The 18,696-nt window shown below is 41.6% G+C and overlaps 8 protein-coding genes across 8 annotated transcripts; 6 read left to right on the top strand and 2 right to left on the bottom strand.

Moving 5' to 3' along the window:
• Positions 1-304: 304 nt before the first annotated feature.
• Positions 305-3,039, bottom strand: ATC70_012837 (uncharacterized protein; the record flags this gene model as incomplete). Its single annotated transcript, XM_064832007.1, has 8 exons — positions 305-364; positions 432-1,102; positions 1,154-1,804; positions 1,863-2,183; positions 2,249-2,390; positions 2,458-2,714; positions 2,769-2,851; positions 2,909-3,039. The coding sequence occupies 8 exons, from the start codon at positions 3,037-3,039 to the stop codon at positions 305-307; spliced, it is 2,316 nt and encodes a 771-aa protein (XP_064678287.1).
• A 332-nt stretch (positions 3,040-3,371) lies between these two features.
• Positions 3,372-4,097, bottom strand: ATC70_012836 (uncharacterized protein; the record flags this gene model as incomplete). Its single annotated transcript, XM_064832006.1, has 5 exons — positions 3,372-3,437; positions 3,496-3,595; positions 3,655-3,837; positions 3,893-4,013; positions 4,070-4,097. 5 exons carry the CDS (start codon positions 4,095-4,097, stop codon positions 3,372-3,374), a joined length of 498 nt encoding a protein of 165 aa, XP_064678286.1.
• A 1,703-nt stretch (positions 4,098-5,800) lies between these two features.
• ATC70_012835 (uncharacterized protein) lies at positions 5,801-6,983 on the top strand (the record flags this gene model as incomplete). Its single annotated transcript, XM_064832005.1, has 2 exons — positions 5,801-5,921; positions 5,998-6,983. 2 exons carry the CDS (start codon positions 5,801-5,803, stop codon positions 6,981-6,983), a joined length of 1,107 nt encoding a protein of 368 aa, XP_064678285.1.
• Positions 6,984-7,325: 342 nt separating this feature from the next.
• On the top strand, positions 7,326-8,334 carry ATC70_012834 (uncharacterized protein; the record flags this gene model as incomplete). The annotated part of the gene is made up of 3 exons (XM_064832004.1): positions 7,326-7,558; positions 7,607-7,951; positions 8,007-8,334. 3 exons carry the CDS (start codon positions 7,326-7,328, stop codon positions 8,332-8,334), a joined length of 906 nt encoding a protein of 301 aa, XP_064678284.1.
• Positions 8,335-8,532: 198 nt separating this feature from the next.
• ATC70_012833 (uncharacterized protein) lies at positions 8,533-10,030 on the top strand (the record flags this gene model as incomplete). Its single annotated transcript, XM_064832003.1, has 2 exons — positions 8,533-8,731; positions 8,802-10,030. The coding sequence occupies 2 exons, from the start codon at positions 8,533-8,535 to the stop codon at positions 10,028-10,030; spliced, it is 1,428 nt and encodes a 475-aa protein (XP_064678283.1).
• A 961-nt stretch (positions 10,031-10,991) lies between these two features.
• ATC70_012832 (uncharacterized protein) lies at positions 10,992-11,349 on the top strand (the record flags this gene model as incomplete). The annotated part of the gene is made up of 2 exons (XM_064832002.1): positions 10,992-11,009; positions 11,059-11,349. The coding sequence occupies 2 exons, from the start codon at positions 10,992-10,994 to the stop codon at positions 11,347-11,349; spliced, it is 309 nt and encodes a 102-aa protein (XP_064678282.1).
• Positions 11,350-11,510: 161 nt separating this feature from the next.
• VIP1_2 (inositol hexakisphosphate and diphosphoinositol-pentakisphosphate kinase) lies at positions 11,511-12,390 on the top strand (the record flags this gene model as incomplete). The annotated part of the gene is made up of 2 exons (XM_064832001.1): positions 11,511-12,143; positions 12,259-12,390. 2 exons carry the CDS (start codon positions 11,511-11,513, stop codon positions 12,388-12,390), a joined length of 765 nt encoding a protein of 254 aa, XP_064678281.1.
• A 1,949-nt stretch (positions 12,391-14,339) lies between these two features.
• On the top strand, positions 14,340-18,613 carry RPS5_3 (ribosomal protein S5; the record flags this gene model as incomplete). Its single annotated transcript, XM_064832000.1, has 7 exons — positions 14,340-14,569; positions 14,637-14,713; positions 14,784-14,881; positions 14,940-15,167; positions 15,229-15,522; positions 15,586-18,258; positions 18,311-18,613. The coding sequence occupies 7 exons, from the start codon at positions 14,340-14,342 to the stop codon at positions 18,611-18,613; spliced, it is 3,903 nt and encodes a 1,300-aa protein (XP_064678280.1).
• Between the last annotated feature and the right edge of the window lie 83 nt (positions 18,614-18,696).

Here is an 18,696-nt window from a genome sequence, read left to right as displayed (position 1 = left end):
AGTATTTGTTGAATTCCGGCTTTCAATGAAGTTGCTTTTAGGTAGCTATTTCATTACACCAAAGAAAGCCTATACAAACTGGTTTTTCGATCAAATGTCAAACGCATGAAGCACTGTGTAAGCGAATAATACCCTCTTTCACGCACAAGGATGCCATGTATAGTTTGTAAATCTAATTGTATAAGGTATACTGGAACCCTCATCTGTGCCTCCTTTCAAGTTTGCTTTGAGTATTTGCTTTTTTTTTTATTATTATTATTCAAAGATCTTCTGATGATAAAAAGCCTTCATAATCCCTTTGTGATTAAGCAACATAGCTATACATGTCCTTTTGATTTTCAACACGCTCAATATATTCCTTCTCCTGCAAGTTCAAACCGTAAGTGTGAGTAAATCACGATACAAAATGCACTATCCACTTATGCACTTACCAATAAAACATCGATACACTTCTTGATGGCAGGCACACGAGGCTTGAATCTTGATTGTAATTGAGTGATAACTTCCTCTATGAGGGCCACATGCTTCATAACCTTGCGAGTCTTCATGATTCTCACAATAGCAGCTTGCATGACAAACATTCTGTCCTCCTCAATTGTTTTATGTGTCTCATCGGCTTCTGCCTTTTGCTCCATTCTCATCTGCATGTTAAGGTTGATGCGAACCTTCTTGCTCTTGAAATCAAGATTCAGAACGTAACGAGATCCAGCATCGCCAACATTTTCAGCATCGCGCAATAAAAGAACCTTGGCTTTAACAAGGATACCAAGAGCGGGATTCAGAGCTTCAGGGGCAAGTGCCGTACTCTTGTGCAATTCTTCGTAGGTGCAGCTGTCAGTTGTATTGAATTGAAGAAGAACACCCATTTGATAAGCAGAGACCATGAATGTGTAACCAACCTTGGATGCTTTAAGGTAATGTGTCTTGAGCTCAGCTTTGGATAATTGGAAGAGCCAGTTGAGCTTACGACCAGAGTGCTTATTTTGATAGAACTTTTGGAAACGATCATACATTTTGACAACGTCATCTGGAAGATTGAAAGATGTAGATGGAGCAGACAAAGGCCAGGAACCAGCACCAAGCACCAAAATATTGAAATCAGCTAAAGAGATTGTTAGTCCTTACATCTGATCCACGCCATGCTTGAACTTACCTCCAGAGGAACCCTCTTGACCTTGAGAAACCAAATCCTTAAATTGATCATTCAATTCTTTACTGAGAGACATATCGGTCAGCATACGCTGAAGTTTTGACGTGTACTCGAAGCCACATGCCTCCTTCAATTTAGAGATCATAGAGCCCTCAGCATCATCCGAAGCAGATGTACCATTCACCAAACGCTTAGCCAACATCTTGCTGTAGAACTTCTGGAATACATCCTTGTCCTCGACGTATTTGAATACGGTCATGACGTTGTTTAGCACATCCTCCAATTCATCCTCTTCAGGGTTCTTGGCACTCTTCTTGAGCAACTGGTCGCAGAAACGGGCCAAAAGTTCTGGTGATTTGCTTGACGACCCCTTGCACACCTTATTTCTGTTGACAAACTCACCACAAGCCTTATCAAGAGCTGCAACAAATCCAGCCTCACCACTAAAAGCAGTTTGCACCAAATCGTTGTATTTCTTGTGAACCTCCAGCAAAGTGTCGACATAGCTCTTGGGATCAACGGATTCAGATTCATTCTGCGAAATACGCTCAATTGCATTGAGACCTGCTTTTTTGACATGAGCTTCGAAACTGACACGCAATGGATTGAGACCGTCAGTGATACGAGCTAGCAACGAGTACATGCGATGAAGATCTGATCAGTGTAAGCATTAGTTCCATGTCATATCAATAGGGATTCAACATGCACTTACCATCCTGCTTATCGGCATTAAGCAAACCTTGGAAGCCATCCCAGATGCTCTCCTCTTGATTTTTAACGAGAACAGTTTCACAGATGGGGATTAATGTCTTGTGGGTGGTAGGATGAAGGTAGACTTGCACACGGCCCTCTTCTTCGTTCAATCTGGTTTCAGCCTTCTTCATATAATCAGGAATGCTGTTTTCGCTAATGAACTTTTCTGACTCTGTCTTGTAGTAAACTTCAGTGGCTTCGAGAAACTCCTTTTCGAAATAATCCTTATACACATCCAAATTTGATTTTGAAGAGTCGTTGTGGTCAAGGCCAAGAGATACTACAGCATAATCCTGTCAGTGGGATCTCTCACGTAGAGGAAAACAGGCACCAGAAGTGTCTTACCGAATGAATCAACGACGTTTTTGATAAGGCCTGTTTCGATGACTTCGCCATTTCTCTGTTTGGTGATCAACTTCAGCACTGCGGCAATAACATTGTGGTTGACGTATTCAAACATGTACTTTTTCCAACTGACAAGAGTCAACTATATGCATATATACAACGAAATGTCAGTAATCTGCACTCAAATATGGCGTGTAGATCAGCATTACAGTAAATACATCATAGACATCGCTCTTTCTATCCTCGTCAATCTCACGCTTGACCCAGTAGCGGTTAAGGTACATAAAGATGTTGTTTACGACACGAGCGGCAGCGGTATATCTTGTCCATTGTTTGGTATAGTATTGTAATAATGATTCGTCCATGTACTGTTCAGATTCCTTTCTGATCTTTTCAAGATGAAGCTTCAAGTAGTTACTGAGATGTTGGTAAACCTCACCACCGATCAATGGTGGTGCAGGAGCAGCTGTTTCTCATGTTAGTCAATTGCTTATGCAAATATACCTTTGGCTATATTTACGTCTACGGGAATTGGGTCCACCTGGAGTTGAGATATTGCCATGCAAGTTGGAATCGCTTCGAGCACAGTAGTTGTGTACAGCACTAGAGCGCAAGAACTTATCAGTTACACGTAACAAAGCATTCAAATCAACCTCATACCTATAAAGAATGGAATAACGAGTACGGTCAAGGCCTTGCTCAAAGCGACACATGATTTGATCAAGACCTTCTTCTAGGAAAGTCCAAGTGGCATTGAAGTCGTTGCCAGGAGGCAGCTGCATAGAGGTCATTGTTCAAATGTGATTCAAATAAGAGAGATTGGGGGCGTGTGTGAGTGCAATATATCGTGATTAATGCTTTTTTCTCGCTATTGACTATTAGAAAAAAGGTTAGATACACTGGATAGGTGAAAGAAACAGCAGAAAAATGGAAACACTCTTTCAAAATGCTCATGATTGACCTTAGTATACGTCACTTTATTATGAAAGTCTAGTCGCACCTGTCGTCACACTCGTTTCCAATCAACATCAGGTGTAATCAATGTCAATGTACGCACATGTATCAAAATAGAGCACTCGTCTATACTCCTTTTTTCAGTTTATTTGCTATAGCCAAGCAGGGCTTAATCTGACTCGGAGGCAGAACCGTCATCATCGACATCTTCGTCATTGGCGATATCAGAATCATCCTAAACCCAAAGACAACATTTAGCATGAATTTACAGGTACATTTATGAGAAGACTTACCAAATCAATAGCAACACTTGCTTCGTCTAATTTTTCCTTGATGTCTTGGTATTTGGGGTTGACCAACATGATGGGCGTTAATTTACTGCGATCTGCGATCCTTTTCACATGGCATTAGCATCCAACTTGATGAGATGCGGTGATCAGCATCAGACTTACTTGGGGTCAGCACCTCCAGCTAGCAACAACTCCACCATGGCAAGTGCCATTTCATGATCTTGATTTGCATATTGTACAGCAATGTGCAAAGGAGTTTGTCCCTCCAAAGTGTTCTTGATATCGAGGTCAATATCATCATGATTGACAAGCACTTCCAGACATCCAATAGATCCTGCTTTTGCACTAATGACGAGATTTGAGTTGCGCTATTCGAGATGATTCATAACAATTCTCTTACGCGTAATGAGCAGCTGTATTTCCTGCACCATCTGTAAAGGAGACATCGCAGTTTCCTTCATCCAGTAACTTCTCCAAGTCCTCTTCTTGGTCATTTCGACACAACGATAACATGAGTTCATCTAGTGAATGTGGTCAAATCTTTTTGCTCCTTTCTACAAAAGTTGGCGATGCTTACTTGCGGGAGCTCCTTGGTCTTCAGTCATTGTTTCGTGGATATATAAAGTTCTTTGGGAAAGAGGTAATTAACGAGGTGAGAGCACGAGGATGAAGAGAGGTTATTTTGAGAGAGAAAGGTGTGTTTGAAGGGGAGTGGAGAGTGCCTTCTGGTGACTTTGCACTAATTCGGTACCAGTTGATGCTTTGTGCAATGCAGAGCATTCATTCAGTTACATTTTTCATACAAGAGTATAGCTAGTTTGTATCTGCATGATCTCAGAGCTCACATGCCGGTTTTTGCAATGCTCAAAGAAGGCAAATAACGAGTGAAAATCTTGCACAATAGTCTTCAAATGTTGTTGAGGCATTAGCTTATTTTTGCTTTGCATTTGGGAATCATGGATACCTAGATGTAGGTCTCAACAACTGTCATTTTGCATTTGCAGTTAGTACTTTCTGACGTTTGTCGCATGGTAATTGCTTCCAGCATTTGACATACGGATAATGTTACACTCCATATTATACAAACCATTTAAGAACATTGCATTTGGGCAAGTTATACACCAGGCACTGTGCACCACATTGCCGAGAGCGAGACGTTGATGTTTATAAGGAATCAAAATATAAAGTAAGCATTACATAAGTGTTGTCCATGGCTTTTAAAGACTTTAACGTTTCAAACTACAAACATGAGTACTTGATGACAGATCTATTTGTTTGTTAGTATACATCAGATCGGAATTCAAGATCAAAATAAGGCAAAACGTGATGGCCATTTCCCGCATCTCGATGAATAGACTAATGTAATCGTTCTGATAAAACAAAATCCAGATGTTTCGCAAAAAAGTAACAAACAGATGATGGCTTTGTATCACAACTGTCCGCCCCCTTCATTAAATATTTACCCAACTTTTTGGATTCTAAAAATACACTTTACTTTGCACGTTTCTTGTGTCTCTCTTTTGATGTTGCTTTTCTTGACATTCCTCAACTCAAGTAGTATGCTCTGGATAATCACACATGTACAATGTGCTGATGAATTGCATCTAGTGGAGATTTCTGTTGACCTCTTTCTCTCTCTTGCTCCGCACCAAATGATTTCTTGTGTACATTTCAGAATTTGGAAGCATTGCACATTCATCGTTGGTCCAGCCTTTTTAAGAGGGAGCATTTAAAGCTTAGTGTTATCAGCGATATGAGGGATTTAACTATATTTGCAAGCATTACCAAGAAACTGGCACATTCTTCATCAGAACACTGCAAATATGATATCAGTACCATTGCTAAGCGAGAGATTCGATTTGCGCTGGTATCCATAGCTGTGTCCTGAAGCAAAACCTGAATGATTCCACTGGTTGCCAAGTGAAATCTTTATTCTAAGAAAATTGATGTAACAACCAATTGTAGCGAATCTAGAAATTGTATTTTCTATCTTTTTTTAACATCCAGATGACATTGCATTGACATTATCTCATGCAAAACATACAACTTTTGCTCAAATGAAGCCGCCAGATGTTACTGTGAGCTATCTCAATTCAAATCAGAATGTTTGATTGTGAATCAATCGTGATTTCACACATCAATCAAGGAATGGTTGTGCCGGGGTCTCAATACTAATTGAAATGGCGGGCACAGACCATTATTATGGGTCTGGTTGTATAAAGACGAGGTCGGCTTTTCTCTCATTTCTTTTTACTATCTTCTCTTTTTCTTTCTCTCAAGTTGAATAATTCATTTTTCATGAATTCATATGAGTTATTCTCCACCGTCAGATCCATTTCACCATAGTAATCATAATAGACAATCGTCATTGCCAATAGTATATGAAGACAATGACCCATACAGAGTCGTCAAGAAGAGTCCACGATTAGGTATTTTTTTATTTTTTTATTTTATTTTTTTTTTTCTTTCTCGTTTTGCCTATTAACCTATGATATAAATATTTAGGCTCCATTTCCGATAATTCAGAATTTGATGCCGTTCATTCTCGTACAGCTTCAGACAGTAGTACAAGTAGATTGTATAATGGCACTATGGCGCTACCATCTTCAAATGACTACGAGGATCCGTACGCCAAATGTAATTACAAGAAATGGAGGGCATCAACCGCTAGCAATCACAATGTCAACAACGATAGAGCCAATTCTTATTTGCCCTACTCACATCATCAACGAGACCCAAACCAAAAGACGGAGCCTTTATACATAGAGGAATACTCGGCACCAGCATCCACCACATTAGGCATGGGCTCAATGTTGCAAGACAACATGACAGACCAAATAAATATGCGACCTTCACAGCAAGCACAAATACCCGACTACAGTGATAAAATGAGCACATTACCACAAATGAAGAAACGCAAACAAAAGAAGACATGCTGTGGACTACGCTATAGAACGATTGCTTTCAACTCACTCATTTTCATTGCGATTATTGTTGTCATCTGGTACTTTGTATGGCCCCGTATCCCTGTAATGCAGCTGGATGATGTAGATAATAGAGGAGGTTCTATCCAAGTTGTTACCAATACAACCAAAAAGAGCATGTCTGCCAGTTGGTTGCTGAACATGACAGCCGACAACTCTGCTAATTGGGTTCCCACACACATAAAAGCAATTGATGTGTCCATCACAGACGATAAAACAATGCAGACATTTGGAAATGGAACCTCATCGTCGATGGTACTGGCGCCAAGAACATCATCTACAGTGTTGATTCCAGTCGACATTTACTACGCTTCTGATTCAGCAAATGATACAACATTTCAAGATTTATACAATGCGTGCGGCGTACAAGTTACCTCAAATATGCCGTTTGAAAACCAACAAGATGTGCTCAACATTACCCTACATCTCACTTACCACATTGCTGGTATCGTATGGGCGTCTCAACGTCAAGTGCCTTTCACTGGCCTGATATGTCCAACAAATTAATCAACTGTACATACATCAATACCCTTATACATTAATAAAGAACTGCCCATAGTGGTGTGATCAACTGACCCCCCTTTGTGTATATGAATAGACCATGTCCGCGCTTTGCTTGTGCCATACATCGTTCTTTGCACTTCTCTGCTAGAACCATTTTAGCATCATTTCAATGTCATCATCACCACGAGAGCTATAATTGAATTTTTTTTTTTTTTTTTTTTTTTTTTTTTTTTTTTGGCTGGAATTACAACCACATCAAAAGTGCGTGGTGCACAAAAATGATTTTTTTTTTATTATTTTCACTCCAATCAATATACCTTCAACAAGGGGATCTATTTACAAAACATGTCAAAAGCAAGTAGCATAGCCAACATCGCACTGAAAAAGAAAAAGTATTTCACGGATTTGCCTTCGCTCAAGGTGCTCTCAAGACCACATGATGCGAGGTCTGAAGTAACAGTGTATGTAAAAGGCTTCCTAGCTGAAGGAGACTCGCCTGAAAACTTTCAAGACTGGCTACATTCGCATCGACTACTCGTATTGAGCCCAAGCCATCGATGGGCACCTGCTGCATTGGGGTAAGTACTAGGAGCCTCTGCAGGCAACTCGCTCTAATCAAGTTTAAGGTACTCGTGGCCATCAGGCAGCGCAACTTCACATATACCAATTCCTCTTGCTTCATTTGGATCCACTGCATATCTGATTGCTAAAAATCTAAAGCAGTTGAAGAACCTTCGATTTCCTACTCCGGCATCCATCGCAGGTGCGTTAGCAGTGGATGTTGGTATTCACGCAACTCGATTAGCATACCAATTTAGCATAGCAAATCAAGAAAGCCATGATAGAGCAGAAATGCTGGCGTGGCGACTACTGGATCTTCGTCGGAAATATGAATATTTGAGGGTGGTAGGGCATTCTCTTGGCTGTCGACACATAGTCGAGGCCTGTTCATTAATGAATGCCAATGAAAGGTGAGCATTTACTAATAGCACCATCCTTTGCTGCTATAGTAACGAGTATATTTAGACCAGACTCAATACATTTGTGTGCTCCGGCGCTTGTTGCACCAGACATTGTAAATCAGATTCGCAAAGAGACAGGTGGTTTAGGACAAAACAAGACATTGATTTACTACTCGCCAAAGGATCTAACATTGGGCATTTTACTACGAACCCTTCTAAAAGGAGACCAAGCCATCGGTGAAATCGGATTACCGCAACAAGTAGGATTTGAGAAAGACTGGCTTGATGAAACAGTGAAATCGATTGATGTATCCAAGAGTCTAGGTGGTTTCTACGTTGGCGCACATACTGACTATGCCAACAAGTTTCATTACTTTGCGCAACCATATTAAAGAAAAATTTTCATTGTGCAAGGAAAAGAGTCTAATTTTACATGTATCCTCTATAAAAGATTTTTGAGCGGGTTTCAGTTTTTTTTCCTCTTCCATTTGAAGAACTTGGACCCTAAATTTGTATTAAATCCACCTTCTTCTATCTTTTTTTTTTCTTTTTCTTTTTCTTTTTGTCTGCCTTACTATTACATCTTAATCATGGTCAGTGCAATGCGCCATAAAGCAAGTGAATTGCAAATTGATCTGGAAAATGAAGAAATCGTTTTGCTGGGACACTCGTCTGAGTCTGCTGGAAAGCTGCTGAGAGGCACTGTTACGCTTAATTTAACAGAGCCGATGAAGATAAAATCAGTGACATTGCTGTTCATTGGAAAGATGAAGGTATCTTGGTCTGAAGGTAAGGGTTTATTTATGTTGCTTTTAAAGGAAATATTATCTAAACTGTGTGTGTGTGTGTGTGGGATCAGGCATTGGTCATCATCAGCATTATCACAAGCAAGAAAAAGACATCATCGAGCATCGGTGGCAATTCGTCCCCATCATGGATCAAGCACACAAAAAGGCATATACATTGGGAGCAGGGCAGCATAAATGGGATTTCGAACTATTGCTACCTGGTGATTTGCCTCAATCACTGCAGGCGGAAGGAGGCCAAGTGATCTACCGATTAAAGGCCGTTGTTGAACGCACCGCTTTTTTGCAGAATATCGTAAAGAAACAGACGGTACAGATCGTACGTTGTATGCTGCCCTCTGAATTTGAACTTATTCAGACCCTCGAAATCCACAACACTTGGGCAGAGAAGATGATGTATGATATCCTGATACCTTCAAAAGTATACGCCAGAGGTCAATTGATCCCCATCACTTTTCACATCACACCCATTGCCACGAAATTACGAGTGCGCTCACTCACAGGTACTCTAAAGGAATACTGCACCTACACAGCAAACGAATGTTCGAAAACAGACACACGCATCATCAAGTTGCAAAGAGTAGAGGATCCCTTTCCAGCCAGCCCAACTGGTTCAACTTCTCCCATCTCATGGACAAAAGTGCTGCAACTGGATATTCCTCCCATGTCCTCTCAACTGGCCTTCTGCGATGCTGATAATGAGATGATACGTATTCGTCACAAATTGAAGTTCATCATTTGCCTTGTCAATGCGGATGGCCATTTATCGGAACTGCGTTGCTCAGTGCCTGTCTTGATCATATCGTCTATTTCTCGACAAACAGAACTCAATACCTTGCCTGCTTATGATCAATCATGGCGCACTGTTCTCTGCATGGAAAGTCCCATGGCATCTCCACGTATCGAACATCCTTCTGCCATGGCAGCAGCAGCAGCAGCATCATCATCATCCACAACATCAACAGCAACAGCTACGGATGCTACCGCTCCAACAACATCAACAGAACCTATCGCCATGGCAACGCCCACTACAGCATCGGGAGCAATGGCAATGCCGAGCGACACTGTAGCAGTTTCACCTACTGACGACCCTCTATGGTGGCATGGAGCCAACTTGTCTCGTGTTCCCTCTTATCGCACAGCTGCTCAGCAAGAGTCGGCACCGTTTTCAACATCTTTACCCTCGTATGATCAGTTGTCTGTATCTCCAAGACATGCGGCCATGTTTGAACAACTTTCCATTACTCCATCGAATCGACAAACACCTCCCCCTGCATCCTGATTGACTTTATGGATCACTTAATTTATATAGACCTCTTTTTTCTTCTTCTAATACATTTGCATTCTATACATTTCATCATATAAAGATCTCTTCTACTCATGTTTCGAGTCGAAACCTCGATCTCAAACCAAGATGTTTTAGTTTTCTTTTGTTTTGTTCCGTAGGCAGACCGAAAATGCGCGAATTTTTTAGACCAAGCATTGAATTGACAGGCCATTTGATGAGGAACGAGGCCCAAAGTAGAAAAGACTACTTTGCTAGATCTAGCATAGATAGAAATGCCACCATGGCGACATCACATCACACATGTACACACACACACACACACACATTCATAAAAACCCAAATTTTTGTACTTTCAAAAGAGAAACTTTATTAAATCAAATGTTACAAAAGAGAATGTAGCTATGCATCAAACCAAGATAGATGTTGTAGTACGTCTACAAATGATTGTAATTAGTATAATGACTCGACATCAAGTAAATGTATGTAGAAAATAAACAAAATCAGACGTGTGCATATTGACTTCAGCCATGAGGCGTCGGTGGGTCCCTACAAGCGAATAAATTCGCCGTAGTACCGACGTGAGCCCTCATGGTCAGACGCAAATTATAATCATCAGGAGCTTTTGTTTATTTTCTACACAGAGTGTGTCGTATATTTACCTTTTATTATCAGTGATTATAGAAGAAAAATATAAAAAAGTAGAAGGACATCCATAACCTCAATTTATATCTGTGCAATGTTGCATCGCTGAAAAATTTTTCTCGGCTGTTACTGTCACAAGAAAGCAGTCTATGAGATGCCGCTTGATGAATGTTCGAGCAAACATGAGATGGTAGGGTGTCAGGTTCACGAAAAGCGAAAGTCAGAACACTTCAGGATTAGAGGTGTTTTCAATCCTGACAATAGCAACATTTGAGAACTCCTTGGGAACACCCAATATTAAATTACAATACAAATGGCATTGGCGTCTACTGTAATGATGTCGTACCTCTATCTCTAAGATACTGAACATCTACGAGCAGTCTGTGTGTGCGATCAAGAAGAACGGTGACCTTGCTAATCTCATTCGAGACACAGCATCGATAAGTTGGGATGAAGTGCCAATGCAGCATCGATATTGCTTTGAAGCTCTTGATGGAACGCTTCGAGACATTTGCAGTTGTGGTGAACGTGTCCTCTTTGGTGGTGTTCTTGTCGTTCTTGGTGGTGATTTTGCTCAAGTTCCTCCTGTCGCGAAACAAGGCGGTCGCCCTGAAATTGTCACTGATTTCGTCAAGATTATGGCCCAAACTACAAAAGCTGAGACTGACTGAGAATATGAGACTTGCCAACTCGAATGATACCGATAGGCAGTTTGCGGACTGGATTGGCAGAATGTCTTACGAATCAACCATGATTGGCGACATTGCTTTGCCCTCTTTTTTGAGGCAGATGACTGATCTTGATCAGTTCATTGAAGATATCTATCCTCAGCATGTTCTGCAGCGTCTTCTGCAAAAGAGTGATTTCTTCAAGGAAAGCTATTCTCTGTTCAAAGAACGACAATGCTGATGCTATTAACAGCAAGGTGATGGAGAACGTGTTTGGTGAAAAGGTCATTTTGTACTCTGCTGACACAGTGCAATCCGATCTGACCAACACTGAGGCCCAAGCCTATCCCTCAGAGTATTTACAAACCCTTTCGCCTTCAGGGCTGCCGCCAGCAGTTTTGGGGTTGAAAGTAGGTCTTCCTGTCATGCTCTTGAGAAACTTCAACCCTGAAAGAAGTTTGTGCAATGGTACAAGGCTCATTATGCAGCAGATTGGACAATATGTACTGAAGGTGAAAATCCTTGGAGGGTCAGATGCAGTCGAGTTGATTCCTCGCTTTACTTTGTCCACATTGCCTGGCACATTGCCATTCATTTTGACCAGAAAGCAATTCCCGGTCAAGGTGTCTTTTGCAATGACCATCAACAAATCGCAGGGTCAATCTCTCAAAAAAGTCGCCGTGGATCTCAGGAGTCCCGTATTTACTCATAGTCAACTCTATGTTGCCATGTCAAGAGCAACATCTGCCAATGACATGACCATTTTATTACCCGAAAATATAGCACATGCACAAAATGTAGTGTATCCTGAAGTTCTATTTTCAGATACTACTTTTTTTTTTTTTTTTTTTTTTTTTACCTTATATAACTATTGATTTAACCAGTTTTATTGTATTCGGCCAAAGCCCACAGGGCGACGCCGACATCGAGCGTAGCCAGATAGATCGGCTAGTACTGGAAAACTATGAAAAAAACGTCGTCGTAGCCAAGATCAAAAGCCCCTCTCTCAAGAGTTATTTGTGGTTTCAAGTCAGCATTTGGTAACATTGACCTTAATAAGAGGGTTTTTACCGTAGCAAAGCAGAAGTGCAAAACCATAGTATTCAAGCAGAAATTTGGTTTCTCATTTCCATTATTAATAAGCTTGCCAACAACGTAATGACACATCAACATTAGCATGAATGAGCTTTACCAAGATCAATATACCTCCTATTCGAATCAGAAGTTGCACAGACTGCAGAACTACCCTTCCAGAAGATTTCGGCTACCAATAAAGATGTGGTTCATGCCTGCAAACAACAGCTACAAAGCAAAACATAACCAAATTTGGCAGCTTTCAAGCCCTCACTTCTTGACATATAGGCCTTTCTGAGCTGCCGAAATAACTCTAAACGATTATACTCGAGTAGTAGTAACTTCCTGACACATTTGCTCGACTTTTTGAGCCAAAAAAAACATGGCCAAAAATCGACCAAAAACCATGAGGTACCTCTCATAGTTTTCATCGAAAATCATACGATCTCGTTTTTCACCTTGAAAATGGAGCCTTTTGATATGGAAGATATTAAATCAAAATGCTTCTCTTGTTCCAAAGCAACCCTTGAAACTCTGTTTGTGAAACCTTTATATGCAAAATTTCGACATCTTGGCCAAAAACCTCATTTTACATTTTCAAAGATTGCTCAATATGCTTATTCAAAACACCTTTAATAATTAATGCCATTGGGAGCGCCTTGAAAGGCACTCCAAGAATGCATTAGGAAGCATAGAAAGATCATCACAGTTTGCCTAGTCAGATTTGTCAAAATAAATAGAATTGGGTCCAAAAGTTCGAAAATTAACAAATAAAGGATAAAATCGGCAGTCGGAGCGTTAACCGTTTTTGGCTACTGACAGAGGTTATGCCATGCGTATCATGGGATAAGATGCTCTTGGAAGCTCACAAGAGAATCAATGCGAGCTGAAAAAAGTACTATAGTTTAGCTAGAATGCTTACTATTATCTTTCTGTAGCATAAAGTGAATATCAAGTGATACTCATTGATAATCCGTAGTCTAAGGTTACAACATTTCATATGGATTTGCAATGTTGCCAAAGATCTCATTAAAAGAGATGAGCAAACACTCAATAAAGGTTGCACATAGCTAGAAATGCTTCAACATGTTGCATAATTTCAATAAACATTACGCTGGCTGATGAAGCATGAGAATTTCTGGAGCATGATTGTAGTGGAGATTTTAGCACATGTTTTGTATGTTGAACAACAGATTTCCAAATCAAGGTTTGACGTTTGACATGATAGCGATAATCGTCAGATACACAGATTTTTCGAAAAGACCTATCAAATTCCTCATACATTGCTACAATGAACAATCATAGCTAGATGGTGCTATATTTGCAATGCCTCAGCCCTGATTGATGGAGGGTGAAAGCGATGCAAATCATGTACATGTTTGAAACTCAAATGTTGTACACATTGGTGGTGGCTTGTTCTGAAGGTAGTTTTCCCTTTCATGTCATGCCGTTTCCACTCACATCACATCAAACCTATGGCTCCAACGACTCACATTACCCACCAAATCATTCTGAATTTCCAAAATACAGATGCCTATGAAGCCAAACAAGGACCGATCCCTTGATATATTCAGTCCAATGCATCAGATGCATCTGTTTATCGAGATTGATAGCTTCCATGACGTCACGTACTGAGCAGCTTCGTCTGTTTTTCCTTCGTTTTGGCTATTTGAGCTCAATCAACAAAAGTTTTTTTTTCTGATTTTCCCTTTTCTTGTTTCTTTAACGACGCTCGGTGCACTTTTTAATCGTAACCCTTTTAAATAGCACCTCTCTTCTTTTTCTTTTTTTTTTATATTAGCAAAGTAAGTTGTCAATGCTGCCAGTGTTTGCTTATCCAGATCAGTCTAATCATCTAATGTGTTTGATAGCCAATTTAGGTCCTGCTAGGATATGCAATTTTGAAAACACAACAACTAATGAACAGAACTCCTAATACAACCGAAAAAACCAACGCTCAACCAGTGTTCAATTACGCTCAGGCTGCAAAGAGAAGCTCACAAAATTTGGAATCACAGAAACCCAAACCCAACACAACGACACCTGCTGCCGCTGCTAATGAGTCAAAATCCACAGAGGCAGAAGCTGCAAAGGTAGAGTCACCCTCTTCTTTTGCTGCTGCCTTGTCAAAGAACGCTCAAGCTACTTCGTATGTTGTTTGATATTGGATCTTGCTGAGCGATGGCTTACTAATGTAAATTAACATTGAAATCTAGTCCTCAACCTGCTCCTGCTGCCAAATCCAATAGAAATGCGTCTGTTCAATTGCCTAGAGAACCATCCACTGATGCAGGTAGATATTGAATGTTTTATTATGGATTTAGCCTACAGAAGACTTATGCTTTTTTTTTATTTATTTATAGCACCGATTCAATTTGGTTTTGTCAACACAGAATCAAAGGCTGACGATACTAAACAAGCTACTCCCGAGACACTGACTGTTACTGATAATACGTCAACTGTAAGTAATGGATTCGTGCTGAATTGATTTGGGAACTGAACAGTTTTCGCTTTTACAGCGTCGCGATTCCACACATTCAAATACATCAGGATCTGAACCTCATCATTACGGCAATCGTCACCATGGTAATCGCAACCAAGGAAAGCACAGCAACAACATGCATTCCCCCAACATGCAACCTAGCTACGTTCCTCACCATAAAAAGCCCATGTCCCCTCACATGGGTTCTGCTACATCTCCCAACATGAATGCTAATCAAGGCGGCAGCTGGCAAAATAACCAATATGTAAGTTAGGCTGTTTCGCACGCCATTGGTATAGATACTCATATGTAAACCTTGATTTCAGTATCGTCCCTCTCAATATTACGCCCCCAATTCCTATCCCATGCCCATGCCCACTTATGGTGGTCAAGCATTTGTCCCCCAACCCTCCGTCAACAAAGCTATTCCCATCATCAACCCCAACACAAGTGAAGTGATCAACCTCTCCAGCCAATCATCATCTGCTAGCAAGGAAGCTCCTGCTGCTTCACCAGTTGCTGCTCACGCTTCTCCCAAGGTCGATGAAGCTACCAAAGAAACCAAGGACTTCAAGATCAATCCCACTCCCTCTCGCGCAATCAAGATTGTTAATCCCAGAGTATGTTGATTGATTTGATTTTTTGAGAGTTATTGGTAATCTGACGACAACTTGCTTTGATAGGAAAAGGAGGAAGAGGCTGAAAGAAAGGCCAAGGAAGAGGCCGACAAAAAGGCAAAGGAGGAAGCTGAACAAAAGGCAAAGGAAGAGGCTGAATTGAAGGCTAAGCAAGAAGCTGAACAAAAGGCCAAGGAAGAAGAAGAAAGAAAGGCCAAGGAGGAAGCAGAGAGAAAAGCAAAGGAAGAGGCTGCTATCAAAGAAAAGGAACAAGCTGAAAAGAAGGCAAAGGAAGAAGCCGAGCAAAAGGCAAAGGAAGAGGCTGAATTGAAAGCCAAGCAAGAAGCTGAAACTAAGGCTGCAGAAGAGGCAAAGGCTGAAAAGAAGGCCAAAGAGGAAGCCGATGCCAAGGCCAAGCAAGAAGCCGATGCTCAGGCTGCGGCTGAGGAAGCCAAAGCTCAAGAATCCAAGACTGAAGAAGCCAAGCCCGCTTCTACCGAAGGCACCAAGGAAGAGGAGCGTATTGCTGCTATTACTGCTGACAAGGTCGCCAGAGGTGTTGCTCCCGGCCGTCTTGATATGTCTGCTATTCCTGCTCACGTTTTCCATGATTCCCCCGTTTCTACCCCCACTGGTGTTACCCCTCCCAAAGTCAAGGGTCCTCCTATGCCTGTCATTGAAGATTTCAGCTCCATTGATTATCCCCCCGAGTTCCTTGCTCCCAAGGCCAGAGATCCTGTTTCTGGCAAGATCACTTACGAGCCTGCTTTCTTGATGCAATTCCAAAAGCTCTGTCTGGAAACTGACGAAGATTTATCTCAATTCCAAGGTATGGGTGAGGAATCCAGCGGTAACGATAACAACAGGCGTGGTATGTCTCGCCGTCAAACCTCTGATCGTGGACGTGGACCTCGCACTCCTGGTGGAGGATCTGGTGACGGTATGTACAGAAATAACTCTCGTGATGGCCGTGGCGAGATGGGTAAATTTTCTGGAGGTCGTCAAATATCTCATCGTCAAGGCAGCAACGGCCCCAACTCGCCTGGCATGGAACGTCAAGGTTCTCATGGTGGCAGAAACCGTAGTGGTCGTGGCGGTAAGGGTCGCCATCCCCCTAGAGAGCAAGTCGGTGCTCCTACTATTCCTTTGGATCAAGTTGTGCCTTTGGAGAAGGGTAAGAATCGCTGGGTTCCTACTGTGGTTGCTACTGACGGAGCTGCTGCTACTGTTGGTGAGAAGGCTGAAGCAGAAGCTGCTGAAGTTGTGTCTCAAGACATCATTATTCGTAAGATCAAGGGTCTCCTCAACAAATTGACGCTTGAACGATTCGACTCTATCTCTGATCAAATCTGGGAATATGCCAAGCAGTCTGAAAAGGAAGAAAATGGCCAATCCTTAAGAACTGTCATTCAACTCATTTTTGACAAGGCTTGCGATGAGCCTAATTTCGCTAGCATGTGGGCACAATTGTGTAGAAAAATGTACGATGTTATTTCTCTCGATAACAACATCAAGGACGTCAACATTGTTGACAAGAAGAACGAACCTGTTTCTGGTGGTGCTTTGTATCGCAAATACCTTTTGAACCGTTGTCAACAAGAGTTCGAAAAGGGCTGGAAGAGCGATTTACCCAAGCTTGACGAGTCTTCTGCTGAAGTCATGATGACAGACGAATACTACGCTGCTGCCAAGGCCAAACGTCAAGGTCTCGGTCTCGTGCAGTTCATTGGTGAACTCTTCAAGCGTCAAATGTTAACTGACCGTGTCATGATTGAATGTTTGATGAGACTCTGTGCTGATCCCTCTCACCCTGAAGATGAAGAAACTGAAACCATGTGTAAGATGTTGACTACAATGGGTAAGGCTTTCGATACTAGTGGCAGAAAGAACAAGGAGTGGCTCGATATCTATTTTGAAAGAATGAACGAGATGTACAAGTCGACTACCCTGAGCTCCAGAGTCAAGTTTATGATTTTGGATGTCTTTGATCTTCGTAAGAGTAAGTGGACTCTGAAGCGTGGCAACCAACCTGCTCCTACCACCATTGCACAAATCCACGAGCAAGCCAAAAAGGCTAATGAAGAGAAGGAAAAGGAAACCATGAAGCGTTCTGGCAGCTCTCGTGGTGGCAACCCCATGTCTCGTCAAAGCTCTCGTGGTGGTCGTGACATTTCTCGCCAAAACTCATCCCGTAACAACAATAATAACAATAGCAGCAGCAATGCTAGTCAAGATAACCAAAGTGGTGGTAATACCCCTGTTGCCAGTGCTGATGGCTGGAACACTGTAGGTACTGGTAGTCCTACTGCTGGCCCTCGTTCTGGACGCACCAATGAACTCGCCAACTTTGGTAAGACGGATCGCGGCAAGTCTAGAGGCAATGTCCTTGGTCCCGCCAGTAGTCCATTCTCCAGCTTGGCTCGCTCCAGCTCCAAGACCAACATTGACAAAAAGGCTACTCCTACTGACAGTCGTGCTTCCAGCCCTGCTACATCCATGGCCAACATGTTTAGTGCTTTAGGCGGTGAGGATCAAGAAGAAGAGCACTCTGGCGAGCGCAAGAAGTTACAACTGTTACCTCGCTCTGGTGCTGATAACACATCCTCTGAGGACAGCAGTGAAAAGAAGGAAGAATCACCTGCACCTGCTGCTGATGAGAAGCCCAAGTTGAGCGACGAACTCATTGAACGTAGATCCAAGAGTACCATTGAAGAGTATTTCAGTCTTCGTGACAAGAAGGTAAGGGTCAGTCTCAAGTTGATAGACGCAATGCAATTGACACTTTGGTTAGGAATTATGCGAGTGTGTCAAGGAATTAGATCATACAGACTATCGTGTCATTTTTGCAGGCAAATTATTAGATGTCGTTGAAAAGAAGACTGAAGATGTTGATGTTGTTTGTGACATGATTGCTGAACTCTACAAGGAGAAGCTCATGTCAAGAGAGGAATACGTTGCTGCATTCAAAAAGTTCTGGGAAGGCTACGAAGACTTGGTCATTGATGTCCCCAAGGCACCACAACATGTCGATAAACTGCTTGCTGCCACAGGAATTGAACGCTCAGAGGTTGAATGTGAAGCTGAAAGCTTCTAAAGTATGTGTCTTTTTTTTTCTTTACCAAAGACAAATAATTGTATAAAATCATAAAGCTAAATAAAATGTTTAAAATTATTATT

This window comes from Mucor velutinosus, assembly GCF_035048745.1.
Source record: "Mucor velutinosus strain NIH1002 chromosome Unknown tig00001569, whole genome shotgun sequence".
Taxonomy (NCBI): domain Eukaryota; kingdom Fungi; phylum Mucoromycota; class Mucoromycetes; order Mucorales; family Mucoraceae; genus Mucor; species Mucor velutinosus.
Note: the sequence above shows the minus strand (reverse complement) of the source record. Positions and strands in the feature narration are given on the sequence as shown.